Source organism: Pygoscelis adeliae, unplaced genomic scaffold (genome assembly GCF_000699105.1).
Source record: "Pygoscelis adeliae isolate BGI_AS28 unplaced genomic scaffold, ASM69910v1 Scaffold215, whole genome shotgun sequence".
NCBI lineage: Eukaryota > Metazoa > Chordata > Aves > Sphenisciformes > Spheniscidae > Pygoscelis > Pygoscelis adeliae.
This window is the reverse complement of record NW_008824770.1, coordinates 855,470-879,796: the sequence shown is the minus strand read 5'-3', so window position 1 is coordinate 879,796 and position 24,327 is coordinate 855,470. Positions and strand designations below refer to the sequence as shown.

At 37.5% G+C, this 24,327-nt stretch overlaps 1 protein-coding gene across 1 annotated transcript in view; it reads right to left on the bottom strand.

Moving 5' to 3' along the window:
• Nucleotides 1-2,855: 2,855 nt before the first annotated feature.
• The window catches only part of ATXN10 (ataxin 10), a 102,194-nt gene continuing 80,722 nt past the window's right edge, over nucleotides 2,856-24,327 (bottom strand). Inside the window, exons 9-10 of the mRNA XM_009323643.1 lie at nucleotides 20,441-20,504; nucleotides 2,856-3,570 (exon numbers count right to left, since the gene is read on the bottom strand). Of these exons, the coding sequence (XP_009321918.1) occupies nucleotides 3,383-3,570; nucleotides 20,441-20,504 (252 nt within the window). The 3' untranslated portion in view covers nucleotides 2,856-3,382. The remainder of the gene's footprint in view (nucleotides 3,571-20,440; nucleotides 20,505-24,327) is intronic.

Genomic DNA, 24,327 nt, shown 5'->3' with positions numbered 1-24,327 from the left:
AAGAAGGAAGGGAGAATGGGTTCTTCTGCATAACTTCATAAATCCGCCCCCCTCCCCTCCCATCCAGCCCCCCGACGTGTAATAGGAAGAAGTCTACGTAGAGTACTGCAAGAAGATAGCAAGTTCTAAGTCAGCATAAAACAATGATGTAGATACGGCTAGGGACAAACAAAGATTTAAGGTAATTTTGGGTACAGCCTCAGATTTTTAATACTTCTTCATTTGCAAATGAAGGGGAGTTTTTTGGAGTCTCGGTATGCAAACACTCACACCAACCTCAACATATAAAATCAACTGCTATATAAAGATTGTGACAGTGGCATTAACTGCCTGGGATTTTATTTTTTGTTGGTTGCATTTAAAAACGTGTTTTACAGGTGCTTTAGGCAAAACAAACCTAAATTATTAGCAGGAGTAGAAATTCAGAACTTTGCAAACATTTAAGCTTATTTCTCACAATTTGCAGGAAAGCTCTTTAAAAATGTGTGCACTTATGATGAAAACCCAGCTCCCTATTCCCTTTTAATAAAAAATAGACCTTAAAAAAAAAGATCTGATCACTATTGTTTGAAAGCACTCGAAAGCAATAAGATGGTCACAAGACTTGATCTGACTGTTCTGCCCCTTTACAAACTCAATAAAGCTTGCTTTTTATGACTGATTGCTGTGCTGTATTAATCCCCTAGCATATAAAACAAGCCTATTGGAGACTGGGACTCCACCGGGGGAGGACAGGGAAGCTGTTGTGTTCTGAGAATTAATCCACCTAGGAAAATCAAAAGCCAGCCACTCACAATACAGTAATCAGCATGTTCTCCACTGTGAAAGCCCTACATTTCCCGTTTAGAAAACACAGCTATTACTCCATTATGTACTGAAACACACAAAACCCTTTTATTTATTTGTGTTTGTTATTATTTGCCTTATATTTATGGGTTTGTGCATATTCCATTGGTGGGTACACAACCATCAAGTTAAAAAAAAAACCCAAACAAAAAAAAAAATCTATTCCCAACTGCTTAAAAGGAAAAAGGGACTCCCACTGCTTTTTCCACAACCAAAGTTCTTTCTGGATTTGCTTTGTGAACAGGATTTTAACTCTTTATTAGCCTAAATAGAAGGAAATTCTTTGCATTTTTCCCTAAACAAAGTTCATTTTCTTTTCAGGATAATTGTTATTTTTTTCCCCTCACTTTGTTAAATTATCTAACATGAGCTTCCTAAGTACTGGTGCTAAAATAAAAAAGACTGAGGTTTTATAATTACTCAACTGAAAACTACTTCATTTCTAGGTGCTATTATATTTGATGCTCCTTTGTCAGCAAAAATTTAATTCTTTCCTTTTAAAGTTGAATGATGTAGCCTTCTGAATAAAACAGTTTTGTTTTTTTTTTTTAAGAGTGGAATTCTTTTTTTTGCCATTTCGGTGCTGGAAGTATGAATTTTCCATTGTGTTACGGAAATAAAGATTAAAAAACCCAAACAAAACCAGCTGCAAATCTAATGTGACACAGTAATTAAACTGATAAATGAATTCTGGCCTAAACACAAGGCTCATGGAAAACATTGAGAAACCACAATTTGATAGACCGTGTGCTCAAGAAGAACCAAAAACATAATCTTTTTCCATTCAGCTAGCAAAAGGCTGTAAGAAATTACTTCAACCAGCACTTAAACACAACAGTTTCAATAGCCTCTGAAATGTTCCTGTCAAATTATTTTTAAAAAAGCAAATAAAGCACTTTGCTTATACTCATATTCTTTGCTAAAACAAAGAACACTTTCCCCCCCCATTTGTTTTTCAAGTAAGAAGTCACTACAAGCAACAAAAGTTACAGTCTTTATTCCTATTGCCATCATCCATTTATATACATCCTTTGCTTAATAAACGGCTAAAGACAGGAGTTTCGTATCATTGCCTTTAAAACCAACAGGTGACTAAAATCGCACTAGGTCAATTCCACAGTCCCACCTGGTCAGCATGGTAGACACTGAAATCTTGTGGTTAACTTGAAAAGATTTTAGTAGTCTGACTACACTCCCCATCGGTTTTAAGCATTACTATATATTTCTCATAGTTCAAAGTACCATGTGGTTTTTTCCATTTTTAAATCAAAAAATGAATTGGAGGAGCAAAAGCTGATGCACATGGCTGAGTGTCAGTTACATGTACATGTAGTTTTAGGACATAAACCTGTCTTTCCATTTAAGAATGGCATTAAATGATGACAACAACGTGAACAATTTAACTTTTCCGGGACCTTCCTGTTAGACACAACTGCAGATAACCAAATGACAGCAAGGATATACAAGCGCTAGCAGTATTAAGCTGTAATTCTTGTTTTGCTTAGGCATGGAGGATTACATTTCTTGGCTTCCCCTTTCATCACCCCCCTTCTCCCCCATCTCATTCATGCCACATTCCACAGTGGCAGGGTCCAACAACAATATAGGAGGGTACCCAAAATGAAGAGGCAGGGCCTTCCATTCTTCTGCCTCTCTTGAATTAATTAACTGGAAATGAGTTTTGTCAATGTTTTGGAAAGGCAGAGGGGTGAAAAGAAACTGCTAGAATTAATCACAGTGAGAAACTACCTCTTCAGCAGTCTGCCAGAGTTCAGAAAACCCATGAGAAGTGCAAAATAAAAGGAAAGTGGGCTGACTTACCATCCAAAGGAACAAATAAAATTCAAACAAACACCCAAGTCTCCAAAACAGAGACATGCCCCAGTGCAAAGGAATGTAGCATCTGTTGCCACAACAGCTTCAGCTTTGTTTTTAATATACTTGTCATGAAGACTGAAAGGTAACAAGGTAGAAAAGACAATTTACTAATAATTTAAATACACAGAAGGCACGTTGTGTTTAATTCACTAAATATTTATGTACATCCAATGTTCCACTGATCCTTATATAAGCAGAGATATTTAAGCACTATGATTGAAAACGAGTAACTTCGATTGTTTAGCCCTGACTCAGCATAGATCTTTTAAATGGAGAAGGCAGACTGCAAAGCAGTTATTTCTTTGTTGAGTTTTTAATGATAGTTAACTCCAGGTTCAGCAATGGAAATTACAACAACTCAATACTGCACGCATGACATCTTTCTACTAACAAAACAAGAAAGTAATGAAATTTCAACCATCCGAAAAGAAGGGTTTTTTTCCATAGGTTAATTTACCTAGGTATTTAGAAAATGCATAGGTGTCCTTTTGTTTACAACAGTGAGGCAGAAGTATCATTTGGCAGTTTTTCTGAGAATGAACGTAACACTTCCAGCAGACTGGAACTAAAACTGAAGAAATCTTGATTGCCTGAGCAGGGAAAAATATTTTAAAAGAGAAATCCTCTTTTAATGATTTGACTGTTCTTAATTTTTTGCTCACGAGGGCTTTTTCCTGACAGATCTCAGAATTAACTTGTCATCTCGTTTCTCTGTCTCTAAACCCATACTCTCAAGGGCACAGTTGTCTGCCAGCCCCTTCTCCTCCATCCGCGCAATAAGCTCTTGGTTTCTCTCATTCTGTTCAGTGAGATTTCGGATAGCATATACTGCCCACTGGTTCACAACTGTTGAACAAAGTTAAGGATCATTTATCTATTTAAAGATGAAGCAATGCTTATTCTAATTTAGGACTGCATTCCCCTCCCCCTGCCGCCCCCCCTCCCCCAATCCCTCAAACCCAGAAAAACAGTAGAAATCAAGGGTTAGAAAAAGTAAGACGTTTACAGGCCATGACTCTGAACCTGCAAATACTTGCATATGAGGTAATTTAAGTTTAAATGAGGTATGTCCATTAACTTCAGGCAAGTTTACCAGGTTTTATCTTGAATTAAAAAAAACAAACAAACATAACACAACACAAAGGAACTGCAGGAATTAAAAGGACATACTGTTTTAAACCAAAATTACAGTTAATTGAAATGTTCCAATGATCTTCCTAGTGAGATTAAAAAAAAAAGTCAGTCACTGTGTTTACGATCTGAACACTTCAATACTACACTTCCAAGAACTGGCAAACAAAATGAGCTGTAAACCAGGTACAAGAAAGAAAACAACTATTTTTTTCACTGTACAAGTTGAAGAAATGTAATAAAAGAGAAACACATCTTATCCAGGTTGACAACTGAAAATGGCACAAATAACGTGGGAGACACTTAAAAATACTTAACTTAATGTTACCTAAACTCGGTTCTTTGTGCCTGGGTGTTTTTACAAACTTGCCAACAGAACAGACAGTAAGATCACCAGCAGGTAGCTCCTGCTCATGTTTAAATGGGCACAAGCTGCAACTCATTCACCTTCTAAGGTGGTCCCTTGAGGCCAGGATTGAGGCACATGTCAGGGCCATAGACGAAGGATTTAAATTCCCAGGATTATCAGTCAGGCATCTTCCAAGTGAACTACAGTGTTCATTTTATGAAGCGTCAGAGATGTTAGCCCCAATTCTGCAGCTGAAAAGCTATGTTATGATATAATCTTTCCCAAGTCACCCAAACGGGAGGCAAGCCATTCTGAATCACACAAAAGTGCTTTTTGCCTGCAGGGCACCAATTATTTACTACATGTAGCTTCACATCCAGTAGAAGAATATGCATAATTTACTCATCTCCTTGATGTCTTTTGGGTTGGACAGTGCCTAAGCACAGAGATAAGATAGTGTTCTTATGGGCATTTGCCAGGGGGTGACTGGAGGGGAAAACTCCATACTTGTGGAAGACGGGAACTTCACCCAAAACAATAAAATACAGGAACTGGACTTTCTTACACAATCTATTATGACAGCATTTGGAAAACCCAGTACCACTACATGCACATTCTTACAGTAGCAGTCTTACCATTTTCTCTGTGCACCTTGCACTGGCTGTTGTGCCTACCTTGCTGCCGCCTCCAACCACCGCTTAGGCTTACACACTTTCAGCAGAGGCAGTCTTTCATGCTGGGTTGTTGGATGAACAACAGCACATAGCAGAAGCAGCTTTTTTAATATGAGACTAGGTCCTGCCTTCACAAGCTTACATTTTAAGAGAGGGGAAGTAATAAACTGAGAATACAGGAGACAAAAAAAAAAAAAAGTCTATGACCATACCTAACCACAGCGCTACTTAGATGCCAAAAGAGAATAGAGAAGGGACTGAAATAAAAAGCACACGAGGAATCCTCAACAGAGAGAGAAAGGTTTAGATGAAGGTTGCCTGGACAAACGTCACAGGAAACATACATGCTAGGGAACAATCCTGCACTGGCATGCATCACTGAAACAGCCCCCTGCCTTTCAACAGCAGTTTATATTTATTTTCACATTCAAGCAGCCCAGAACTGAAAATCAAAAACAGCAAAGCAGTAACAACTATAGGGCTTTTTTCTGACAGAGTTCTTCAGACTTTGTCAGGAAACATGCTGCACACCTCCTTCATTCAAAAAATTCTGGCATGAGGTAATGACAGAGGAGAGAAGTTAAAAAAAAAAATTATGTATCACATCAACGCCTTAATAGGTGAACATGACAGAGAATATAAATGTATTCTCTTCTGTCAGTGCATCACTACTATAGTTAAGTGAAAAGACAAGTGCCAAGCTACATTTAAGTTACATAAACTGAATATTTCCACTGAAGATAACATTTGAGTATATAAAACAATAAAATACCAAAGAAATAAAATCATATATGAGCAGAATCTCACACATCAGCTCCAATGGTGAGAATAAATTTCAGAATAGTAAAGTACGCAAGCTGATGAATGCAGATGAACAAAGGCTGATATCTAGCAGATCTTTCTGAGGTCTGATTTAGGGCATTTCACGAGTGCCAGAAAGTAACATGAAGTTCTCCCAATGGACTGTGAGAAACATGCTACCACCCTCCCTGGCTCTGCTCCTGGGATGAGGAGCAGACTTCTCTTGTTGTGTTCCTAAAATACAGCTCTGCATAAAATACGGCGCTTGCATAAAAGAATACCTCCTAAAAAAAAAAAAGTAATTTTCAAAGAGTGACAGTTCTCAATCACGCAAAGTGCCACACAGAGAAAAAAAGTACTCTCAGAATTTTTTTTTTGTGTATTAGCCTTGGGAATAATCCTGTTACCATCATCTTTATGTCCTTCAACACAAAAACACTGCTAAACCCCACAGCAAATGATGTTCTCCTATTATCATATCCATTCATGCTTACATAATATCTAAGACATTCCCATTCTCTTATGAACTCTATCATCATTATGGCATTTATCATTATTGACTACTGTAGCTGAAGCTGCAAAACGGTTTCAATAACGTTTTCACTCATTCAAAAACTCTTTTCTGTATGTAGGTTTTCCATTGTAAATTCAGTCATGAATATGCATGATTTCCCTTGTTCGCATGCTGTGTGGGGCTAAGACCTTTGGATGGCTGTGTGCAGACCTAGACAGACTTAAGTGTCAGCAGAGATTAAAGCTAGTCCCCAGCTAATATTCACATTACCCTCTTGCTCCTCTCCAAAGATAGAGACACAGAGAGAAAATTAAACATATTCTAGAGTCTCTAATCCTACCAACACTTTAAGCACTTTATTGTATGCTCAGCTTTAGAAAAAGAGCTTCTAAAGTTTCCATAGTTACTACAAATAAGAGCATGAGCCTGTTTGTTGTGAAACTGCATAGAAGAAAAGAAATGCAGCAAGCACAGCAGATCTGATTGCACAGATTTGTCTCGGTTTTTCCAACAGGAGATACTGCACTCTCAAATTAATTAATATTATAGACAAGTGAAGATTACAATATCTCTGTCACAGTGCAGAGCGCATACAAAAGAAAGAAAAAATTTTATTTTATTTTGCAGGAGCTTCATTACTAGACCACCTGTGTTTAGGGAATGAAAGCAAACACTTGTACGCATTTATAGCAACTTTTTTTCAAAATCCTTCAGTACTGTATGCTATGGGATTCCTATCTTATTTTGACTTACACAAACAATACCAAAACTGAATCAACTTGCCCCGTGTTCCATACTTGTGTAACACCTTCATACAGCAATTTAAAATTTATCATGTAAACTCCACTGGGTTGTAACTTCAATTGCCACGGAGGGGGGAGTACGGGGAGAAAGGAAGAGAGGTGGAGAAAATGCACTAGCAATCTGCCCTAAAGGGTGAAAAATTTTACTATCTGGAATCAACATAAACCATGAAAATCTATGCCACTAAAACCTGTGGAACTTTTGCCACTGATTGCAAAGGGAACTTTTGACAATTCTCTTGTTTCTTTTCATATGGATTCTGCTACAAGAGGTTGTTAGAGTCAATGCTAGCAATAGCACAGTGATTTTTTAATAAGTTTAATGACTTGTGAAAATACAGCCACATACTGTCAGGAGTGGCTAACCAATATCCTATTGTGATGCATTACTGGAGAGGAGGACTTACAAACCATTTCCCAAAGAGAGTATTCCAGCTTTGCATTCTCATATTAGGAGGTCCAATTTGGACTAAATGTGATTGGCAAGTCTATTGCAGCCATCAGGACCTCTATGAATTGTTCTATAAAACAATTTGGATTCTATGGATGAAAGATAGTAGACATAATTATTGATGAGGTTTGAATCTGACGACAGATATACAGCAATGCATAAGTAATGTTGAACATATGTTGCTTGAAAAAGGCAAGTAACTTAAGTTTTAAAACTTAAGTATTATCATTAACTAATGTAGGATACTGAAGAGTGGTGACAAAGAGAATGAAATACGTACATCTGTTTTCTTAAGCCCCCTTGATATTTATTATAACATCCTTGCTGGGGAGTTTGATTTATTACCTAGTGTAGATACTTTTTTTTTTTTTTGTTAGACCATTTCCTGCACTACAGTTATTTTCAATAATTAAATGATTACTTAGGAAACTCTCTTCCTAAGAGTCATTTGGCCTAATGAGAAAAAGAGGATATTCTTTGCTCAATTCTAGTACCTCATTTAAATCAGATTTTTGACTATTTAAATATTAACTTCATTTTAATCAAATATAGGAAGAGATACAAAACCTTACCAAGAAAGACAACCCACATGGCTTGGAACCCTAGTCAAACGGGCTGTTTATGCAACAGCTAAAGCCACCCAACTTCTCTAAGAGGTTTTCTGGAACAGGTCTATAGGGCTAAAAAACAGAGAAAATGAAAATACAATTCTTGTTAATTACATTTCTTTCTGGTCTTCAACAAGTAATCCAATTATCACTAAAACTTCTGTAGACAGAAATGAAATACTAAAGCGTCACGTTAGAAGAATCACTTCCACTTACAAGCCTGGCTGGACCACACTGAAAAAACATAAACCATTTCCCCTTCGAGTCTTTCAGTCCTTTTAAGTACTTTTGTTTCACAGCCACTTGAAGATAATTCTTCTCACCATTAAAAGAGGTCTCTAGACAGCTACCACAACTGTTATTCACAGTTCAGATCAATGTGTCGTGATTGACCACACGTAGTAGACAGTCAGGATTTTGGTCCCTCACAGTCAGCCAAATTGCTTACAAAGCTCTACAAGTTTCTTCCTATTGGGGCTTTTAGTAGTTTTATGAAGCCCTAGAAGCTCTATAAAACGATAGCAATTCCTTACAAATCCTCCTTTACCTTTTTTATGTAACTTTTACTTCTGTTTAAGATGTTACCAAAAAAGTAATCACAGAAAATGTAAAGAACCGAAAGTATTATCTTAATTTATTTACTTATTTTAAAGAAGCTAATTCATATTTTTAGAATTAAAATTTTGGATTCTATTTATTCCCGACATTAAATTATCACCACCAGAAAACTTCAGAAATTCAGCCTGTACAAACTTAAAATACTCTGCCTAGAAGTTAGAATAAAAAGGTCGAAAATATTTTGGTTGCCCTATTTTTATTTATTCCATATCAGCTATTATCATCTATTATTGCAGTCACCACATTCTGGGTTTAAAGGCTAGAAACAGGCAGTGTTGTATCAGCCGGGAATGTTCTTCCTTCCCCTGCTTGACCTGGCTCTTGCAGAGCAGACACAGCACAACTCCTCTAACCTAGAAGCCTCCAAAACGGAGAGGCACCACTGGATGCTGGGGGAGGCATTTATTCCTGATCACACTTTTTAGGGATAAGGTTTGTAACACCGGGGAACCTAAAGCAGAGGTTCATTTCTGCTACAGAAATGGAACCTGGTCCAAGAGATCAGTAGGAGGGTTGGACCATCCACCGCCAAACAAGCTTCAATCTCCACCACTACGTGGCAGCAAAGCTTCACTGGACGTGCATGAAATAAGGTGCCTGCAGCCAGCACTTTCCTACTCCTTACTGGGAGAGGAAGACTAGGGTGGGCTGCTGATGCTTACTGCAAGCACTCCCCATACAAATTTGCCTCCACAAAATATTCTGGTAAAGACAGAAAGCCTATCCCCAAAACCCCGAACTGGGGTTTGCAGCTCAAATTCCACTCTGTAGAAGAACATTGCTTTGCCAGAGAAAGATCTCAAATGACACCATCTCAGAATAGACAAACGGGCAAGACTACTCAGTTTAAAGTAATCAAAATAGTTTCAATACTAAGGCAACATTCTCTGTAATTCACAGCCTACAGAAATCAGGAAACATCTGTAGCAGAAAATAATTCTCCATTAAATATTTTTTTCCAGTTCCCACACCTTCACTAACCTCCCACAGCAGCAGTTATCTCTTCCTCTAGCAGACAAACACCATCTTTCTGGCTACCTGCATTTATACCAGTCTCTGAACGTCCTACCTATCATCTGCAATGATGAATCCATTTCCTACAGCGTGCCTTGTGGGATACAGGTTTCTTTAAAATGGGACTGATATTTTCTGTATAATCAGACAGGCATGTTGTATCTTATGTATAATTTTCAGTGAAAGTTTGCCCATTTAAGTATCCGTGGCCAGCAAATATACTTTAAGACCAGAATGGATGATTATACCTCTTTTGCCCAACAGTTCTGCACAGAACACAGACGATCAAAGGTCAGTCACTCTTGAAATCAAGCCCCTCAACACTGTTTCATGTACAAGACATTTTCACGCCTTTTTCTGAAAGACATCCAATCTTGACCGGGAGATTTCACTGTGTCCCTAAATAAACTGTTCCAGTGTGTAAATATCTCAATCATTACAGCCTGTGATTTATTTCTGGTTTAGATTTGTTTAGAATTGTTTCCAAACACTGACTTTCATTACAGATTTTAAAAAAATAATTCACAGATCATAATCAAGGCACTTGGTAAGCATCTTTTGCATGAACTAAAGAGAGAAGCTGAGGGAGATATTCCAAGCTTTGCATAATTCTTCCCTCCATTTGTGTTTTTCTGCATCCCTTTTGAAGCATAGGCACCAGAGCTATGTAACAAATTCTTCCAAAGTTTGCTGTATGGCTGATTACAGATACAACGCAGTTGCCAGCTCCTTCTGGCTATTAATAATTCAGAAAAAGCAAAAAACAAAAGCTCACAACACTCGGCTGCTCTCTCACTCCCAGCTACACTCCTGCAAGAGTCATCCAATCTCTTTCTCCAAGTTACTCAGAAACATATTTTCAGCACTGTCTAATTCTGACACCCAGACCCAAATAATGAGGCTCATTCTTAATTCCAAGGCTTGACTGCTTTTAACTACATACTCACTTCTGTGACGTCCAGCTAAACGGTACCCAATGATTATTAAAGTGCTGTTTACTACTTCAGCAATTTGGGTTACTAGGACGTTTCTTACCTAGAGCAATGTGGGGATTTTTCTCCCCAGATCACTAGTATTTCTAGGTTAACAGATTACACAAGACACCACTGAACAGTATTATATACCCGGATTGCTATTAGTTTTTAATGTCTGTCAGCTAAACAACATTTAATCCATATTCTGTGTGCCTCCTTTCATGTTCTGTGGGATTTAAAAGCACAGAGCCAACACACCTTAGTATACTATGAAATTAAACACAAAATTTCAGTCAAGTACTCCAGAGCTACAAAAGCCATAGTACATGTTTAGCTATGTCAGGCTATTTTTATTATAATGTCTCTTATGCCAAAACTTACAGAACTTTAAAAAAAATTAAGCCATAACCTCTAGTTTGTTTTACTTTTTCCTATACTCAGACTTGTAATACTAGCTTAAAACCATGAATATGACACATTCATTTTCGCTGCTTAGGCTGCCAATTTTTTTTTTGAAATTATGACTTTCATTTTTAATAGAAACCCGTAATTTATGAGTAACTATAAATCATCTGGTTTTAAAACAGAAAGAATCACACTCTTGATCAATCTCAAGCTAATGCTCCACAGTTACAACAGTCTGTTCTTACAGTCCCTTCTATTACACTAATCCCATTTTAAGAATTCATGACAACTAAATCTGTTAGTTATCTATAAGAGGTACCAGAGAGTTAGCAGGTTGTTACATTAAAAAGCAAAAGCTTCAATTGCTGTTACCTAACTGTTAAAAATGCCTTAGCTTATCTTCTTTTTCCAGGTACAGAAAAAAATGCAAAATTCCATTAAGTTGAAACTCGTGTATCAAATTACTATTAAAACCTACCGCAAACATTGAGATGTAAAGCACTAAAGCATAGGGGGATGGTAACTGTGTTCACAAACTGATTAAATATCAGGCAAACCATAGTCATTTTAAATTTCCTTGGACATGTAAAGAAAAAAGATCCACCTACACACAGAAATATATTCATGTGCATTTATATGCATACAGATAGAAATAAGCAGCTTTTCTAAATCACTTTAAAATGGAAATTACAGAAGTAAAAAAAAAAACTTTCAAAAATTTGGCACTAGACTCAAAAACCCAACCAAGTTAATACCTGAGATGTGGTCAAGCTAATTATAAATCATCACTCTAAGGTAGATGACATGATAAGCTGACTCACAATCTGGATAGAAGCTCTTTTTCTATTTATAATCTCTGGAGATTAACCTATTTATATAGATTCAACAAGGATCTGTATGCCATCTTATCTATCAGCATTGTACTTGAGTATTTTATTGACTCAGGGTCTCTGAATTACTTATGTGGCATAACTCCCACCCCTGCTCTTTTTGGTAATTTCAAATGTCACTTCATGACAAATAATCAAAACGACGAAGGTAAATGAAACTCCAGTTCCAGTCTCATAGACACCAGATGATGCCCAGTGTGCATCCAAAAATAACAACGGTTAAACAAATGGGTGTTTTGAAAGATGCAACTAAATTATAACCAACTAAGGTTTTTCTCCCATGTTTTGTAAAATAGCCATTAGCCACAATTATATCTTCTACAATTTCAGGAAATGGTTGCATCTCCTTGAAGAAATCTCAGAACACCAAGAGACAAGAACAAATCAACAAGGTCAGTGGAATGGACTGCAAACATACCCTTAATGAGAAAGGAAAGGTTGGATTTTGGAAACCATTTTGGAAATAGAAAGACCAAAGTCTAAACAAAGATCTGGGGAAGTGAGGGAAAACGATTTAAGGATCAGGAAGGAGCTACATAGGACAATGCATGCATCAGCTGAAGTTACAGATTGTTTTAATAATAGAGACCAAAAATGGGACAACAGAAAAATGTCAGAATAAAGATATTATGCAAAGCATTGGCCATATGACATCTGAATATTCTTTGGAGGCATGCAAGAAACAATGTCAAGAAGACGGACTGAAATATGATAAGGCGGTTGTAGAAGGCATTCCATTCTCAACAATATTTCTGAACCACTCCTAGCTTTATTTAAAAAAAACAAAAACCTTTGGGTCTCAAATTTCTAGCGCTCCGTCTCAGCCCAGAGGGGAATTTTTCAAAAGAAAGTCTACAGAAAAATCAAGCAAGCTCTTGAGCTATAAAAGCAGTGAAATATTATATTTTCTGAGTTTCTTTTTTTTTTTTTTTGGTGCTCCTGGTAACTAAAGATCTGCTTTCTTTCAAGAATTCAAGCCTGTCATGGATTTAAATCCACCAAGAGGATTAGGGCAGAGGACAAATATGACAATATTTGGTTTAGAAATAGAGTTATTAACTTTAATTCCTCACTTTTACATGCATGAGTTGGTGCCTACAGAGATTACTCTTCTCAAGGGATTAGAAATATTATAATGTAACATTTGAAAGAGCCTTCCTGCATTCTGTATACCTCTGTTAAACTTTCTCCAGCTCTAAGACGGACCCTGTACATCACACAGGTTTCTTAATGATGGTAGCTGTCACTTACTGGAGCTGGGTAGAAGTGAGATACTGAAGAATAGACTTCATATTTCCATCTCTGCAAATTTGCTTTAATAATTCATATACTCTCAAGAACATTAATAGTCCCCCCCTGCCGCCCCAAACTCTGAATTTCAGTATTTTAATCATCCTGAAATTATGGAATCAGCAACCTGAAATACACCATTAGGAATTATCATTTTGTTAAATGTCCAAACACAAAATTTAATCTGTGGCCATTTCTGGAAGAAAAAAAAGGGACAGCGCTTTCATTTCCCAGAGTATCTTTTCCTGTACCGCACACTGCATTCCTCCTGTGGTCTCAGTCTTTTTCATGTTAAGGAGAACTTTGTATTTGACAAGAGAAAATTTGTTCTTGGGGAACAGTGTGGATTACTGATATAGCTAGTAGATGTAGAATATCTCACAAGAAAACTTCACTTTTTTTTTTTCATTCTAAAGTAAACATTTTCTTACAACAAACATTTCAGAAGTGCAGTCTGAGTCAGAAGCTAAATCTACCAAAAATGCTTAATCCTGACATGGTAGGTTTTTTGCCTTGGTTCTTCACCTTTAGGTGAGTTCTGTTCCAAAGAGTTTGCAACATAGAGAAAAGATAAACAATGGGTTAAGACATGGAAGTTGTATTATCCCAACTCCTCAGGTGTAAAGCCAATGTCAAGAGAGACTTAAAATAGGATTACATTACACAAATGCCTCGTGTATCCTTCCCAACAGAGACCATGCACCTAGTTCCTCCCCCTTCAGAGCTTTACAGTAATCCCACCTTGGAGACCTTACTCAATATTGTCTAGAAAAAAGCCTACTTAGAATGAAATCCAGACCTCTTTAGTCCATTAATGCTTCTGTAAGAACAAGAGCAGTTACTTCCAATGCTTCTTTCAAGAGTGTAAATACGATCTCATGCATAGTGACAGAAATAGGCATTGGTGGGCAGATGACCTTCCCAAATAAAACCAAAAGCAGTGTTTGGGAATAGCTGTGTTTTTCCCCTTTCACCATGAGAAATAACAAGAAGGTTGAAGCATCTTGGGAATCATTTTGGGAAACTGGCCCACCACTGCAGCTAAAAAAACCCCGTATCATACAACACTGAGGGATTCCCTTGTGAACCACACAGACCCCTAGGCTCCATTAGTGTCTAACAAAATACAGCTACAAAGCATTCACAGCAACTTGCAGGAACAGGATAGGTTTTGGTCTGCTGAATAAGGTGGAAGAAATAAGCCCCTCTCAGAGACTGTTCTTGCTCAATGAGTAACCACACTTGTACCTGTTCCAGTTTCTCGTCTGACCAGTTCATGTGAATAGAATTTTAAGATAGAGAAGGAGCTAAGTTTTGCGCATATGCCACAAACCAAAAATCCTCCACTCTCTCCAGGGTTTTAGAGAAGAATTCTCAGCGTGTAGGAGTTGAATTGGACTGAATTGGAGTATGGCAATACAGCGATTTCTTCTTGCTTGACCATTTTTTTCATTCTAGTTCCATCTGTGGTAGTTGGCTGCTACTCAGTTGATATTTTGTATTGTCTTTGGCACTAGAAACCTAAAGGTTCAGACCAATAAATTTCTGTTCTTTACCTGTGCTGACAAATCCCATTCTTCCACTGCCGTCCTCAACCACTGCTGGGTCACTAAAAGCTTACTATCTACTTTTTTGTTAAAGTCATTGTGACAATCGGTACTGGTTTACGGAAAGTAAAGATTCTAATAGTGCTCTGGGTCCGAGGATAAGGGCTGCAGCAGCAGCAACCTGTGATAATGCAAAACTTAGTCATCTACCAAAGAATACACTTCCATTTGGACTTTGGACTTAATTGTGCAGCAAGGCAAGTGTCAATGGGATGAGGAAAAGGGTAATTTCTTCCAAGTGGGCAGAACATGACTGGACATGAGGAGGTCATTACTGTTTTCCTCAGTAGTCTAGGTCCTTTGCACTGACCATATCCACTGAAATAACATGATTTTATGTCTGCTAATGAAAATAGAGAATCAAATAGGTCACCTCAAACTACTAAATGCATTGGCAGTGCCTAAACTGAGCTTTCCAAAGAAAGGCAACCATTACTGATGTAACATTATGCTGTATTTTCTTGCCAGCGTACATGAGATAGCCGCATTTACGTGAAAATGCTTAACTGTATGATGGTTTACTCTAAAAAGTCCACTCTCACTCCTATTTTTGCTTTCTACTGGCTTCTATTCAGCTGTGAGGCTTTTTTACAGTATGTGGCCTGTTTTAGGTTGCACTCTGTAACTTAGAAATAAAATGTCTGTCAGCTCCCCCAAAAGCCTTTGCTGGCATCTCACAAAAACAAACTGCCATTGTTGTAGACCATAGCAACTTGATTTCTTCTAGCTTTCGCCAGAAGTTTCATGAACCACAATTATACTTGCTGCTGCCATGAAGTCAAAAGTATTTTCAATCTACCTCTCAGATGACTTTCAGACTGAATATAATAGAAGAAGCTTAGGGAAGTAGTATCTGAAAATTAACTTATATTTTCTACGTTTTCATCCATTATTCAAACTAAGGGGCCTGTGTATGGATATCCACAGCAACCACAGGTTTTCCTTTCACAAATGCTGAAAATTCTTACTCCTACAACATAGCCAGCTGGGTGTTTACTCATATATATAAATATCTATATGTGTCTGTACGTACACACACTAGACAGCAGGCTATTTTTTCTTCAAGTATGCTCTTTCAGCTAACAGAAAAAGCTTGACTAGGGGTTAATATAATATGGACATTCATATATGGTCATTCCAATTAATTTCAGACATTCATAAAATCAATTTATCAAGAGACCTACTATAGGAATCTCAAAAGGGTAAGGTTGGCAAGCATCCTGGAAAAACAAGAATATTCCATCTTCAAAACTGCATTTCACTTCTGATTTTCAAGTGTTACCAGCTTAACTAACAGCTATTACATTGTAGTACTTTGGATAATATGTTTTTTCCTGAAATAGTAATAAGTATTTTTAAGGACAGCCATTAAATTAAAAAATAAAAAAAAAAAAAAGAGAAGGCACATCTCGTGTGTTACTCATGAGCCTAAATGTTAGGAAGGAGCGAAAAAACACAATTAAAGTAAACTGAAAAATCTTCAATAATAAACTGGTTAGTTTATTTAAAGTCTTTCATAAGCACCTTTTTTGTATGATTAGGGTCAATAGTCTTTTGATCACAATGGGCTGGCCTCCCTCCTTATGTTTGCAAGTGGAATCTGTGAAAGGTCAGAAATGAAGCTGGAAGGAGCAATAAGAGCTTAGGATGAGGTCAGGAACAAAAAGAAGGGCTCTTGTCTGATGCTACAGCCTGTCAGAGATGAGGGAGATGGTGGCTCAGTGAGCAAAATAGAAGTTATTTTAATTTAGAACACCTTTTCAACCCAAATAACCTGAAAAGCAGGATCTGGAGTAAATTTTTTACTAGTATTACCCAGATAGGCATCTCCAACCCACTCTGCTATTCTGTGGCAGGTTTAATTTATTGGTTTTTAAACACAGGTTACATAAGTAAAGCACAACACTCCCAACTCTTCAGAAGCAGAACAAGAAACTGAATTTTCAAACCCAAAAACTTATCTCATGAAAGAACCTTTCTTTAATTTAAAGGCAAACAAGTCCACTTGCATTTTGAAACACCCTTTTTTCTTTTGAATACAGAAGAACAGTTATGATTAGGATACAGCCAATTCAAGATGGAAGATTTAAAGGGAATAGAAAAAGTTAAAGTGACTTCAACCTTCTCTGAAGTTTAACTCTTCAGACCCCAAGGGCTATAATGAAAATCATCTCCCCGGTCTCACTCTATTTTTCTCACTCTTTTCCCCTGTGCTAAAAGCCTGACAGCTAGCAGCTGAAAATCTGGCATCTTTCAGCATCTCTCTATTGAATTTACTTGGAAGCATGCAAAGTTACTGTAGCTGAAAATTTAAAATACTAATTCAAATAATCTTTGCAAGAGGTACAGAAAATTTATTCTTAACTGTCCATAATCATCTTCATGTCTGTTACTAACAAGGTTTTTTTGTTACTTTTACTCATAAAATATCCTGAAGGAAAAAGTACTATTTGTTAGTATAAATGTAAAAGATGCAAGTCTGCCCGAGACATAATTCGACAAGATAACAGTTCTCCCAAACTGGGCACTGAAAGATTAATTCAAACCTAAAAGGCTAAAGCAATGCAAACACGTCAGTTGAACTTCAGCTAGCAGCCTCAAAAGTGATGAACCTCCTGATATTTCTACGCACGTTACAGAACTGTTCAGGACCTCAAAGGATGCAATTTTAAGGTAATGACAGGTTTACAAAGGAATTTATTTTAGGATAAGAGCAGACCCATTTCCTCTTTCAGTATGCTTCCATACGCTACAAATAAAAAGATTTATCAAAGGATTTCTCCTCTCAAAGGTAATAAAGAGCTCTTTTAACATCTAACATGGCAGTCCAGCTTCTCTTAATGAATTGCATACTTTAGGGAAATTAATTTTTTTTCCATCCAGAAAAAGAATCCCATCACTTTTATCACAAAAGTTACATTTTTCTTTGGAAAATTTTGTATGTGTAATTTGGAGGCAGAACTTAGTTACTCAAATGTAGAAAATCAGTATATCAACTCTGTTTTCAGTAGAAAACATAACAACATCTTAACTGTAGAGCTTGGGTGTCTCCGAAACAGATAAAGCTCAAGCAAAAATGTACATCTACAAAGACTATACTAAGAAATCTAAGAAGTTCTTATAAAAAAGGAATCTGGATGAAACTTTTTCCAGTCAGCTTTATCCAAGGAGAAATCTGAGTAACACAGCCTGAAACCACAAAAACAGGCATTAGAAACAAGAATGTGAAGAGAAGTTTCTGGACATGCCTCCCCAAAGGAACCCTGTCCGAAGAGCTACACCGAGCTGTCCCTTGCAGCTTTCTACATCACCTTGGCAAACTGCAGCACCACTGAGTGATCATATTCGAATTTCAGCAACTCTCTCAACAGCCAGCTCAAGAGCTGCCTAAATACTTCCTTTTAATTACTCTTCCTTGAAAAGAGAAAAGAGAGGAAATATATTCACTCTGGATCACAAAGTTACAATGCAGACAATTTTAGGATGTTTCAATTTTGAGCAAGTAGGCTTTCAAATCTTAGTAAGAGCATTGCTCTGGTTTACAAGCATCACAAAATGGATTTGTGCCAGACAGGACTGGGTGCACAGAGGGAGGAGAAAAACAGTTGAATCTCTTCAGAGGAATGTTATGCAATGGAGTCAGGCACCTACATGCTACTAAGGACTTGGTTTGTGGTGTCTAGAAGCAGCAGAATATGCTGCAAAGCAGGTGAAAGTAAAGACAAACTGCAAACTCCTCTTCTGCTTCCCTGCATAAGACATGCTGAGAACGCAGCAGCAGAACAACATTAGAGCAGGAGAGAAGCAGGGAAGCATTAACTTCATGAAGCCCAAGAGCACATGGAATAGCTCTAGGTCAAAAGGATAAACCGAGTAGTAGCCAGCAGCTGTGCTCCAAAAGCTGACACAGCAAACTTCATCACAGCAGGCTGGTCCCCCCTCTGCCCAAGTGCTACTACTTTCTCATATACCTGAATACTGTACACTATGGATCAGTGGTGAAAGCTCATATTAAGAGGTGTCTAGTAAGTCTTTAAAACCAAGTAATCAAAGTTTTATCTTCTGGTAAATAGTTTATAGTTCAACAATAAAATGTCAGCCTGTATCAAAAGGTGTCAGAAGTTCCACGTTGCCCAAAAAGCAGTAAAGGCTCCTATGGTATTTTATTTTCATTTCTTTCAAGATCGTAAATTACAACTCTAGCTTTGGAGGCCTCAAACTTTATCCTCTTTTACTAACAGCTAAAATGAAGGATTGATCCTAGAAAGAAATTCTAAAAGTCATTGCACAGCTGGGCTTTCCAGCAAAGGAAGAGTAACTTCGGATCAAAACTCCTTACTAGGTTTTCTCAGGGCTGTGCTTCTGCTTTAAGGAAAGGTAACTTTCCCTGCCCTTCTTATTGCATCCAGCAGTGCCCCTTACCAGAATCGGACCATGGAAGCATAACTCTGCTACTCGGTGTGCGTCAAGAGACACACTGTCAGGTCTCCAACTATAGGAATAGCGATGAATGTAAAAACCTTGCATATAAAGCAACAAAGTGAATAACTCACAGGGTACTTAACACCCATTGCTCCTCCACCCAGCTCGTTAATATTTTGCTATCACCTGTCCCTACATTATTTCATCCTTTTAAGAGATGTGTATGCATAGATGATGTTCTACAGCACACAATTATGAGAATATGTAACATTTTTACAACTTCCTTTTGTTTTTATGGTATTTGTTAAAAAGTGAGCTTTTTCTGACAAATTAATTTAAAAAAACCTGTTTCATGTGTTCAGTATAAGAAAGCTGAGATTTCTCTAGACAGGAAAGGCATTTGATTTCCAGATGCACTTATCAGAAACTTACAAGGAGCTAATGATTAGATGACAGAAAATAATAGCTCACCCACTGAACACACCAGCAGGATTACTACGCAGTTCATGAAGAGATGGGTAAGTCTGCTTAACAACTGTTTATCTTCAATATAAAGTTATTTCCCTCTAACTTGGAAATATCTATCTTGGAAAGTCTCTGCTCTTAAACCCCAGGAAAAAAATCCCAAATATGAAGCACAATGCCATTTATATTAAAATATCCCCAACATTTCAGTGATCTGCATCATTAATTCTCTCAATTATACACGTTTTCATTACAGCTTGCTAGCCCTGTCTCTGTGCTTAGAATAAGTTCTCCAGTCAGATTTAATAAGCATGTAGAATTGATGGGGTACTTATTTCAGTCTACTGAAGAGATTTCAGTTGAAGCAAAAGCTCCAAGATCTGATACTATGACCAAACACAGTCTTAATTCAGATTTCTATCACAGCTTGCTCTCTGAATTGACATTTGTAAACCAGTAATATTTATAATTTTAGGAAACAGAATATAACCACAATTCAACTTACTTAGAATCCAGTTCATGAAAGCATATTTATGAGTTTGCTCACTTCTGAGCCAAGCATTTAAATACAACCTAGAAACTCTTGAGGCCAGTTAGACTTAGGTACCAAGTGAAAGCAATGCTGGCATAAATATATTAAATCCCCACACCTTTTCTTATGAGGCATATTCAATAATCAGAATTCTTTTGTAAAGGATACAAGGATTGTTGTCATCAATGCTGCAGTTGTCCAGGATCAAAGGGATGCCATCTAACTCATAAACCTAAATCAAAACAAAAGTTTAATTTAACAGATGTCTCAACAATACTAATGATGTTTCATGCAAGAAATATGTAAAAACATAACAGGGATGTTTGTTTCATCAAAAATATTAAACTTGTTAACATAAATTGCGGAGTAAATCTGGTATTATCAACAGTAAGTATCACAAAATAGTAACACAAGCAGACATTAATTTCACATTCTTCCTTCATTTAGCATGTGTTTGACTGAGGTATTTTCTATGTCATGCTTCTCACACTGAGCCAGAAAAGCTATGCTTATTGACAGTTCATGCTTGCTTCCAGAAGGAAGAACCACAAAGAAATACTGAGTGAAAAAATTAGGAAAAAAAAAGTTGAAAAATATTTATACGCATGCACACAAAGTTAGCATGGGGTCACGTGTCTTCTGTATCTTCTGTATCTATGCAACCTTCCAAAGCAATGTGTTACCTCTATGTACCTAAGCACCAACTCTTTACATCAAGTAAGAGCCACTGACTTTTTTCCTCTGATAAGGTGTTCGTGATGTTATTAGCAAACCGGCAGAGATAACATCTGTCATTTTTTATTTTCTATATATACATACACATGTGAATTCACAAATTACACTGATACATTTGTGTGTGTGGATGAGATAATAATGTATAATCCTAATAGACTTATACAAACATACACACCCACACTACCGAGAACTCAGGACAAGCTGATATTAACAATAAATATGTAGCATAATTATCTTAAGAAAAGTATATTCCATAAGAAATTCATCTAGACTTCTAAGTTACACGGTAACACCACACATCATCATGCATACTTATAGTTTTAGAAAGTGTTACTTATTTAAATGAAAATATTTTCTAAATTATCAGCAAAATTTCAGCCTTTGAAATACCTTCTTAAGACACAAAAGCTTTTTTTTTAATTACAAAAGTAGTTTTAAAAAGACTTGAGAGCATGAGGATTAATTGTTTATATTCTTATACCCATATATTATTTATATTCTTTAAGCCATCTGGACACGGTCCTGGGCAACCTGACCTGCATTTAAGCAAGGGGGTTGGACAAGAGGTTCCTCCAGAAGTCCCTCCCAACCTCAACCATTCTGTGATAGCCAAGCCATACTTGTCCAAATCTTAAATTCTTTAATTCCTTAAAATTTAATTTCAAACCAAGAACTGGTGGGCAAAGGAATTTAGACAGAACGTCAATTTAGCTTGTGGCTTGATGATGGGATTCTCTCTTTCCACCTTTTTTGTCCAAAATAAGATGCATTTTTATGTACCATGTAAAACAACAAATCACAAAGTTTAGACTGCAGGACGGATCGGCTTTCCGAAATGCAAGTTCTATGGTAAGAGAGGAAAGTTGGGTTGGAGGAGATTTAGATGTGAAACCCAAAACAGACTATCGATCAGTAAAACTGAATTCAGAGACAAATCCCTCTTACAAGTTCTTTTTCAGATAATCTTATTGCAGAGTCTCAAGCTATAACATGAGAAAGTAACAGTAACAGAGGCTAACATGTAAGAAAAGTAAGAGCATTGCTAGCTCTTGAGACCTAACCGGCACATCTGTGCTAACATGCATAACTATACCTACATGAAATACAGTTAATAATGCAAGTTTTAAAATATCCATTCTTTCCACATAATTTTTGTGTGTTTTCCAAAGGTCATGCATCATATATGATGTCATACTTCAAAGCTTGAACAAGCAGTGACCCTTCCATAATACACACTTGCGCGTGCTTGGGAAATGTTAGTTCTTTGATTTTTATGCTGTAGCCAAACTCTGATATGCCTACAATGTTACCTTTTATTTTCCATCAGTGAAATGCTGAATAGTACGAATTAATCTAGATTAAGTGCTGTCAACTGAAATAAACCATGCAATCTGTTCCAGTTCAATTCAAACGAGATGTTCGGTTAACAGAGTAAGTACTCGGGGAAAGTAAAATTTTAATTAAAATCCACACATGCTTCAAAATGTTACTGTGGGAATATAATGAGATGCCTTCAAAGTTAAGTGAGAACAGAGGCAGCAAACCACAGCATTAGTGATACCTTAATGTAAAAACCAGTTGCTAACTACCACTGCCTTACACACCCACTGAGAGTCTCTTGAACAGCATACAATTAAACTGCACATATAATTTGACCAGGTTAGGTATAGCTTTTGTCACCAGTACGACAGCTTTAGTATGTCACCTGTGACTTACTACACAGTGAAATGAAGCAAGGAAAAGAGACCTTACAATATACCCACCCAAAGCAAATCTACATACTTCTCAGAAGACTCATGAGGCAAAGAGCTCCGATTCCTGAGCAACCACTGCTAGAGAAGTTCCAGTCCATGCCAGCTGTTCGTGAACCACCAGTGATCCACCGAAACAGCATTTTATGGTAACCTAAAATCCATGCCAGTGTACTGTAATAATCTGGGCTGCAAAGTTGAGTGTTGTGGTTTAACCCCAGCCAGCAACTAAGCCCCACACAGCCACTTGCTCATTCCCCCTCAGTGGGATGGGGGAGAGAATCAGAAGGGTAAAAGTGAGAAAACTCGTGGGTTGAGATAAAGACAGTTTAATAGGGAAAGCAAAAGCCACGCACGCAAGCAAAGCAAAACAAGGCATTCATTCACTGCTTCCCATGGGCAGGCAGGTGTTCAGCCACCCCCAGGAAAGCAGGGCTCCATCACGCGTAACAGTTACTTGGGAAGACAAACGCCATCACTCCAAACGTCCCCCCCTCCCTTCTTCTTCCCCCAGCTTTATATGCTGAGCATGACGTCATATGGTATGGAATACCACTTTGGTCAGTTGGGGTCAGCTGTCCCAGCTGTGTCCCCTCCCAGTTTCTTGTGCACCCCCATCTACTCACTGGTGGGGTGGTGTGAGAAGCAGAAAAGGCCTTGACTCATTGTAAGCACTGCTCAGCAATAACAAGAACATCCCTGTGGTATCAACACTGCTTCCAGCACAAATCCAAAACATAGCCCCATACTAGCTACTGTGAAGAAAATTAACTCTGTCCCAGCCAAAACCAGCACAGTGAGCCAGTTCAGTAATTGCTTTGCATGTAGCGGAGCCATTTCTGCAATAAGAGTGGCACAGATAGTCAAAGGAAGGAATCACTGTCCCCCACCAGGCTGTCCCACCTACACGCTGAGTCTCTCAAATCTTCTCACTCTCATAGGCCTGTAATCTCCCACACCAGCAGATTTTGTAAATACTGAGAAACCATCACCCTAGGACTCAACCTCTTGCACAGATTTACTGGAACTATACTGCGCAATACAAAAGAGGTTAGTGAATTTTCCAACTACTTATTGGCCTCAGAGTTTTTCCTTTGAAGAGAAATGTCTGTGAAATGTACAGTGCAGAGTAAAGCAGTGGACCTTTTGTAATGATCTTCTGCGGGGCTTGGGAAAGGAGTTGATATTGCACAAGCCTCAAATCTCACTTTAAATAAGGTGCAAAAATATCCTGGGAAGAAAACATGTAGTGGCTGGTGTGAAACTGGCCATAATCCATCCAGATTTTGGAAGAAATCAGAGACAGAAACTAAGGAATAGGACAGTTGTGATGTCTGTCTGGTAAACATAATTGCTCATATTGGCCTGTGTTACAAAAGATTACTAAACCTATTCTCCATTTACGTTATTGACAACATAGCTGACCAATAACATGGAACTGCACTGGACTGTAAAAAAACTACAACGTTATTTTATTATGAAGAACTACAATGCTTCATTTTGAACTACACTGAAAGAATAAATGAAGCTGCAACCTATGTGTAGGCTGAAATCTCGACCACATTTACG